At 38.3% G+C, this 8106-nt stretch overlaps 2 protein-coding genes across 2 annotated transcripts; both read left to right on the forward strand.

Moving 5' to 3' along the window:
- Positions 1-660: 660 nt before the first annotated feature.
- LOC103424750 (syntaxin-32-like) lies at positions 661-4308 on the forward strand. The gene is made up of 6 exons (XM_008362842.4): positions 661-875; positions 1086-1382; positions 1934-2184; positions 2322-2494; positions 3118-3309; positions 3894-4308. The coding sequence occupies exons 2-6, from the start codon at positions 1139-1141 to the stop codon at positions 4051-4053; spliced, it is 1020 nt and encodes a 339-aa protein (XP_008361064.2). The 5' UTR covers positions 661-875; positions 1086-1138; the 3' UTR covers positions 4054-4308.
- A 48-nt stretch (positions 4309-4356) lies between these two features.
- Positions 4357-8096, forward strand: LOC103424751 (uncharacterized). Its single transcript, XM_008362843.4, has 3 exons — positions 4357-5834; positions 6570-6825; positions 7361-8096. Exons 1-3 carry the CDS (start codon positions 5523-5525, stop codon positions 7744-7746), a joined length of 954 nt encoding a protein of 317 aa, XP_008361065.2. The 5' UTR covers positions 4357-5522; the 3' UTR covers positions 7747-8096.
- The last annotated feature ends 10 nt before the right edge of the window (positions 8097-8106 follow it).

The following is an 8106-nucleotide window of genomic DNA, read 5'->3' on the forward strand; positions in this document are numbered from 1 at the left end:
TAAAATATAAACCTATGCAAATATGTGTGATTCTATAGCTTTTCTATCTGAAGATCTAGTGAAATGACGCTTTTGTCCACAAATGAGAGTTACGTAGTTTGCACATGATAAGAGTTAACGTTAATTTGGATGAAATTTATGAAAAACTAACGGTAGGGGGGAAATCGGCCAAAAAAATTAGTTTAAGTCCTTAATTTTCTAATTAAAAAGTTCAGGGGCAAATCGAAAGTTGGGTGATAGTTCAGGGGGCAAATCGGCAGTTTACTCTTTTTTTTAATTATTTTAGCCGTTAGATTTAAATTTGATATGTCAGACTTTTTTTTACCGTCAGATTTGATCATATTAGATCTTAGCCGTTGAATCAATGAATTTATAAATATTAAATTAAAAAAAAATACACATATATGGTGGCCCAGCCTCACTAACCGAGGAGGAATTCTAGCCTAAATTTGTCTTAGAAAGGAGTTTTGAGTTAAAATTTATATTTGCCTCAAGTATTGGAGCAAATTGGGATAGGTTTAGAATCTAAAATTGAGTTTTATTCCAAAGATTGAAATAGGTTTAATGATTTAAGGAAAGGATTAAGAACATCTTGAAGCCACGTGTAAAATACATAAAAACGAGGGACCATAGTGCAAAAATCCCCCGTATGAAGGTACTGCTGTAGATTCTTTTCTTCTGTTTTTTTTTTTTTCACTTTCAGTCAGAACTATAGCAAAATTTTCTTTATTAGGTCCAACCATTCGCGCGATCTCGATCCAGACGCAGCGTTTCACCATTCCCGCGACCTTCAACTCCGAGTCAGTTATTCCTCACTCTGCTCACAAAAACCTCGATTCCGCAGGTCTAGGGTTTCAGATCTCACACTTGTGGAGGTAAGTTCCCAATTCCGTGCTTCAATTTCTCTACTTTAATGTTTGGATGCTCGGAAAGCTGGGGAAGGGAAAAGAAAATTGGGGTTTTGATGTGGGGTTTCAATTGAATTTCACATCAATTAGGCAAATTAGCAATGGCGAAATTTGTGTGATGTGGATTATCTAATGGAGTGGGCATTTGAGAATTGGAGTGGATTTCTGCGGTTTCAGGTGGTTATGCTATTCTAGAATTCAAATTTTGGGAATTTTAGGGTTTTGGAAGAATGCATGCGAAAGCGACGCAATCGTCGTTTCGGGACCGGACGCACGAGTTTCAGAGTGTAGCGGAGAGGCTAAAGAAGTCGTTCTCATCAGCGCCGGGGCAGAATGGGCCGAGTAGTGGATTGAAATCGAAATCTGAGGAGCAGCGTTCCGCGGTTGCAATTCAGTCGGAGTTCAATAAGAGGGCCTCCAAAATCGGGTATGGGATACATCAGACGTCGCAGAAACTTGGAAAGCTGACAAAGTGTGAGTTATTGATGATTGGTTGTATAATTGTAATGTTATTGCTTTTCTTGTTTCAGTTTGATATTGAAAACAATGCTAATTGATATACGTGGTGTGTAATTCTTGTTAATGTCCTGGTGCAGCATGTCGCTCTTGAGATTTGCGTTGGTTGTCATGATAATATTGTTGTTTCAGATATTGAAGCGTTATAAGATAATCTTGTGTAACAATTGTAAAGAACCAATAGCTTTTCCCATATCAACGCTGCACTTATATTATAGTGATAATCGACACTCAAAGTTACTAAACCCTACCTCTTATCCCTCATGGTGTCGCTACTATTTTCAATCGTCTCATGTACCATGCTTCATTCGCTCCGTTGCACTTTGTGGATGATGATTAAATTAGATATAACAATTATTGTCAGATTTCTTTCTTCTTTAAAGTGTGAATGCTTGGAATGGCTTAGGATTGTTTTAATTTTGGTGGCTTTTGTGTGTCTATGGCTATAAATAATCAGGTTTCAGAGACAATCATTTATTTATTCTAATGCATCTGCCTTTGTCATGTAGTGGCAAAGAGGACTTCCGTGTTTGATGATCCTACAAGGGAAATTCAGGAGCTGACAGCGGTTATCAAGCAAGATATTACTGCCCTTAACTCTGCAGTGGTGGACCTTCAGCATCTATCTAACTCCAGAAATCAAAGTGGGAATATTTCTAGTGACACGAGTAGTCATTCAACCACAGTTGTTGATGACCTGAAAAATCGGCTGATGAGTGCCACAAAAGAGTTTAAAGAAGTGCTCACCATGCGAACTGAGGTAAGACCTAATGTGGCTGAATAATTATTTCCTGTCAAGTTTGTTAGGCTGGTCCTCTTAGTATGAAAGCGTTCTACTGTTGCTGCTCCTTAAGTTATTTTCTAAGACTAATGAATCTTTTGGTTGGTTTCATGAAGAATTTGAAGGTTCATGAGAATAGAAGACAATTGTTTTCTGCGACTGCATCTAAGGATGCTGCAAATCCCTTTGTTCGTCAACGTCCACTGGCTGCCAGGTCAGCTGCTAGTTCTTCAAGTGCTTCTCCTCCTCCATGGGTTGGATCACCCTCTTCATCACAGGCGTTCCCCAAGTAAGAGAGTATTTTTTTGGTTCTTGTTGTTAATTATGGATGACTGGTACGGGATGATTATATTGCAACCCGTTAAGTGTATGAGTAGCTATATTTGTCATATATAAATTGTCATAGGGGATGTCTATGTATCTATGATACTGGGAGAGTCATCTTGCACTCCTCCTTAGTGAAAAAAATAACGGAAGGAGGAGTGCAAGATGTCATTCTGGAGTGCTTAATAACAGTTCCCTTGATAAATCCAGTTAAAATTTTGGGAATTTTGCACTAAAAATTCTGGTTTATTTTCTCTAAAATATGCAATTAGTGTTGCTGCTGCTTGCATGATTTCTCTTCTTGAACATCTTGAAAATAACTGGCCCCTTTCCTTTTTCTCTCCCTTTTCTTCGTTATGATGTTAAATAATCTGGAGGATCAGTCATCTGAGTCAGTTTACAGTATTGGCTTCTAAACTTCTGTATTCTTTCATAGTGAATCCTAGAATTGAAGATGCTCTTTTGAATATTTTAATCTTTAAACTTTTGATTGTGATATGTTTCTGTCATGTGGTCTTTTAACTTAATATGGAGGCAAAATTTGAGCTTGCATCATAGTGAAACATTTATTGGTTTCTGATTCTACAGGAAGCAGATGGACGGGGAGAGTCAGCCATTGCTCCAGCAGCAGCAGCAACAGGAGCTGGTTCCGGTGCAAGACAGTTACATGCAAAGCAGAGCTGAAGCTTTGCAAAATGTTGAATCCACTATTCATGAGTTGAGCAATATTTTCAACCAGCTTGCGACCTTGGTTTCCCAGCAAGGGGAGGTTGCCATAAGGTTTCACTCTAATTCCCGTATCTTCCTTTGAATTCAGTTGGTAGTGATAAGCTGACAGTGCTAAATGATAGATCACTATTTTTTAGCGCCTTACACACTAGCGTTTTTATTGTTACTGGTAAAGCATTGCACAAGCTGGGCAAAACTAAAAACCATGTTCAAACACAAGCTGGGCAAGAAGCTAATTATCCAACATTAAGCACCATTTAACCCCATGAAATAATTATATATATAATTGAACAAACTAGAGTAACAAATTGTTCTTGACCATGGGTAAAGCATTGCACAATAAAAAGGTTAGTCTCTGATGGTGGTTCAAATATTTTTCTGATAAGATGGGTAGCATAGCTTATCAACCAAATATCTGTGCATTCAGTATGATCCCGACATCTGTCTGTAGTTTTCGTTTGGTTCAAAGTTTTCTTGTCAGGCAGCATATGTTTTTGAAGTTTGTGGAAATTGTTAATCTTGAGGTTCTAGGGTCAAATCCTGTATCTCTTCACTATGTGGTGTCTATGCATATGTTGGGTGTTTGGTCTTGGATTTTCAAAATTTAATTTTGATGCTGGTATTTCTTCTGGCAGAATTGATGAGAACATGGAAGATACATTAGCGAACGTAGAGGGCGCACAAGGGGCATTGCTCAAGTACCTGAATAGCATATCATCTAACAGGTGGCTGATGATCAAGATATTCTTTATACTAATATTTTTCCTCATGGTTTTCCTATTTTTTGTGGCATAGTCTTTTGCAGAGAGAGAGAGAGAGAGAGAGAGAGAGAGAGAGAGAGAGAGAGAGAGATGACAATGATTTTTAGTAAGTTACTGTCGATCGAGCCCTTTGTATTCTATTCATGTCATCTTTTTGCTTCTTCGAATGTTCACACGGGCATAAACAAGATAAGTACCGGGGTTTTCCTATTGTAGTATATGTGTTTGGGATACACGTAACTGTAAAATTTGTTGAGAACATTGTGACTGGCAAAAAACTATTCATTTATCTGCTCTGTGAGTCTGATTGTTTTTGTATTGTGCTCTCTTAATGTAGTGATAAGGGATAAACTTTAATAGGGCTGCCTGATTACCACATCTCTCTCGTCGTATGAAAGAGGCCCAAAAATTGTGTTTGACCACCGACGTGCACAAGGACAAGTCCAAGTCATCCGAATATGACGTTTTCAGTCTCTCTTGTACGTTTGCGATTTACTGCCCTTATTTTATGAAATTCAGATTTTTTTTTTAATTTTTTAATTTTACAGAATTACACACACACACACACACACACATTTTTTATGGATAGTTGTCTGCCTTTTTGACAACTAAAAATTACCTTGCAATTCTAAGTTTATTCCAAGTAGTGTTTGTATTGATGCGTGTCAAACTTGAAGTATGAAAATTACAACTCAATATCATAAAACGTGACCACAAAAGCACCTGTTAGTTGGTAAATGTCACATTTTTGCTATTTTCCCCAACAATTTACTAAATATTCCAACCTCAAAAAACTACCAAATCCTTTATACACATGAAAAAGATTTACTAGCAAATAATAAATAAGAAAACCACTGTGTATACTTTTTCCAATCAATGACAGCTAAACAAACAGATTCCACCACACCGAACAATAACTAAGATCAGACTGAAAAAATAAAGATTCAATACGGAACAATAACTTAGAAAAATATTAAGCATCAAACCTGTTCTGATACCAAGTCGAAAATACACGTAACAAAGTAGCAAACTGACTAATAAACCGAACAACAAACCAACTATAAATAAATTCATTAACGATTATAATTTTATGTAAACATCGCAATACCAAAAAAATCCGAAATAAAAACTTTACTTTGCTAAAATCACAAATACAATGAAGTAGGAGGACCAATCAGTAAAAACAAAAAACACAAGCCAGCTATATAAGCTCCTCATTGGGCACTCCATTACGTTATCCAGACCTTAATTTAGCCCTACTTTTGGAAACGTAACCAACCTCCCTCCCTTCCTCTTCATCTTCCCAAATTTCCATACCTCCCTCTCCTCCTATATAATCCAAATCCCTAATTCCACCATTCCCAATCTCCTCCAGACCCTAATTCCCCTTTCACAATCCCCCCAAATCTCCGATCTCGATTTTTCCTGAGCGTCTGTGAATTTTTTTTATCGTCGATTGAAAAACCGCTAAATCTTCCCTTCCCTGCGCGATTTCTCGAGAGAATGGTTGGCGGTGGAGGCAGGAGAGACGAGGGCTCGCTCGTCATCAACAACACGAACGTGTTCGCGGCGCTCGAGACTCTGAGGAAGAAGAAGAAGTCCGATAAGGATCGCAAGAGCAAAGGGTCTTCCAAGCCGGCGCAGCCCAAGGCGCCGGAGCCGCAGGTGTTCTGGGCGCCGGCTCCTTTGAACACGAAATCGTGGGCCGATGTTGACGACGAAGATGATGATGATTATTACGCCACTACGGCTCCGCCTCAGGCTGCTTGGGGATCGTCGGAGCCGCAAAAGAGTAAGGAGAAGCCAAATGTAGAGGTCAGAACTGAAATTCATTTTTTTTTTCGTTTCGATTCGATGTGTGTTATCTGAATTTTGTGTTTTTATTCGATTGTTTGTTTGAATTTTTTTCCTTGATTTTTTTTTTTTTTTGATAGAAGGAATTGGACTGATGAATATAGATAGTCTAGTTGGGTATTGATCTTACTCTAGGAGCTGCAGAGACGCTAAGTTTGTGATGGGAAAGCGAACATTGTTTGTTGGTTGAGGGAATGATCTGAGTTAGTTTGGCTTGTTGATTGTTCAAGGAAGAAGTTAGTGGAGGTGCGTTGGAAAGATTTATTATTTCAATCTAAGTGTTGGTTTCCGGTGGATAACAAAGTACTGGCTGCACCGAATGCAGAAGCGAAGGTACAATTCGGTGTCATGTGGAAAAGTCATTAGGTGTCATTGGAACATAGGAGATACAATGTGTCTTTGAAAAAGTGAGGGTCTGTACATGTATATGTACTTGTACGATGTAGTTATGGTTGATTCAAAGTTGGGAAAAGGGAAAAATAGTTGGAATGGAAGGCCGAAATTTAGCCAATTATACTGCATAAAATATCTATCAGGACCGCCCCTTTGCATGTTCAGAGATTATTTGTACAACTTTCTTTGTCTGATGACCTTTTATGCAACTATGTAAATTTATATGGTTATGCATTTGTCAGAGCATTGCGGGCAATGACCAGAACAGAGTTATTATAACGGCTTGTTGATTTGTGATTGCAGGAAAGTGAGAGTGAAGAAGATATTCTTGATGAAGGTGATGATGATGCAGAGGAAGAGCATGATCATGAACTGGAGGTGCCTGTAAACCCGGAGCCAGTGGTGAAGAAGCCTGCTTATGTTCCTGCGCCACCTAAAGAGGCAGAAAAGCAACTTTCAAAAAAGGAAAGAAAGAAAAAAGAACTTGCAGAACTTGAGGCTCTTCTTGCTGATTTTGGAGTCGCCCCAAAGGAGAGTGATAGTCAAGATGAATCACAAGGTAATTGTGAACAATTATTTCAGATAAATTCTGTTATAGTAATTAGCGATCGCTGCTCTTCAGTTTTTTCTCTTTTAGTGCCTTTTGCTCTATTTTACTTTTCTGCATCTGAAATTCTGTGTAAAGAAAGAATGAAAGCTGAATCTTATTCATTTCATCATGTCAATAATGAATTGAAATTTGGGATTGGACATAACATAGATGTGAAGGAGATGGTTAAAATTTTCCATGTACACTTTAAGCGTTCATATATGCAAATACTACTCCATTTAACTGAGTATTCTTGTTCAATGTATCAATCACCGCTCATATCGATTGCAAAATAAGCTTAGAATCAAATGACAAACTTAAGTTTGAAAGTCAATTCCTTGTATTTGTTTATTTATACCTGTAATTATTGCAGAAGTTGAAGTCTTGGTTTTATTTATTTACTTATTGAGAGCCTCTATTGCAAGGTATCTGAATTTGGTTTCTTTGGTGCCATATCATAGTCAATATCATCTAGCCAACAACCATCATTATGTTGCATTTGCAGGTGTTGCACTAGAAAAGGATAATGCACCAAATGGAGATGGAGAAAAGAAGGAAAATCAATCTGCAGAGTCCAAGAGCGCCAAGAAGAAGAAAAAGAAAGATAAAGCTTCCAAGGAGGTGAAAGAATCGCAGGATCAGCCAAACAACTCAGGGGCTACTAATGGTCCGAGTGAAGTTACTGGAGCCGAACAGGCGGAGGAGGATACATCGAATATTGATGTGAAGGAGCGATTAAAGAAGGTTGTATCTGGGAAGAAGAAGAAATCTAGTAAAGAGTTGGATGCTGCAGCAAAAGCTGCTGCTCAAGAGGCTGCTGCTAGGAGAGCACGGCTTGCTGCAGCTAAGAAGAAAGAGAAGAACCATTACAACCAGCAGCCTGTCCGGTAAAAAGCTCAAATTTTGTTCAACATTGGTACATATGAACATGTAATTTCTCTTTGTTCATATGACGGAAGTTATGCGAAATAAAGAGTGGTGGCTCTGGGTTTAAATTTAATTGCGAGGTGGACTTATAGGAAGTTTTCGTTTTTGGCTGTTGCCGATCATTTTTTGTTGCTCGGTTGTCATGGGTGGGACGTATGGAATTTGCCAGTTTTGCTCATTGGATGTTTGTTCCTTGGAGAGTGGGTTTTAAATTGATAGATGTCTGTAATGTAGTTGTTCCTCCATGTTGTTGCTGTCACAAACTTCTTGTGTGTGTGATATTCTATGAACGGACACCATGAGAAATTATTGCATTTCTTCTGG

Source organism: Malus domestica, chromosome 15 (assembly GCF_042453785.1).
Source record: "Malus domestica chromosome 15, GDT2T_hap1".
In the NCBI taxonomy this organism is placed as follows: domain Eukaryota; kingdom Viridiplantae; phylum Streptophyta; class Magnoliopsida; order Rosales; family Rosaceae; genus Malus; species Malus domestica.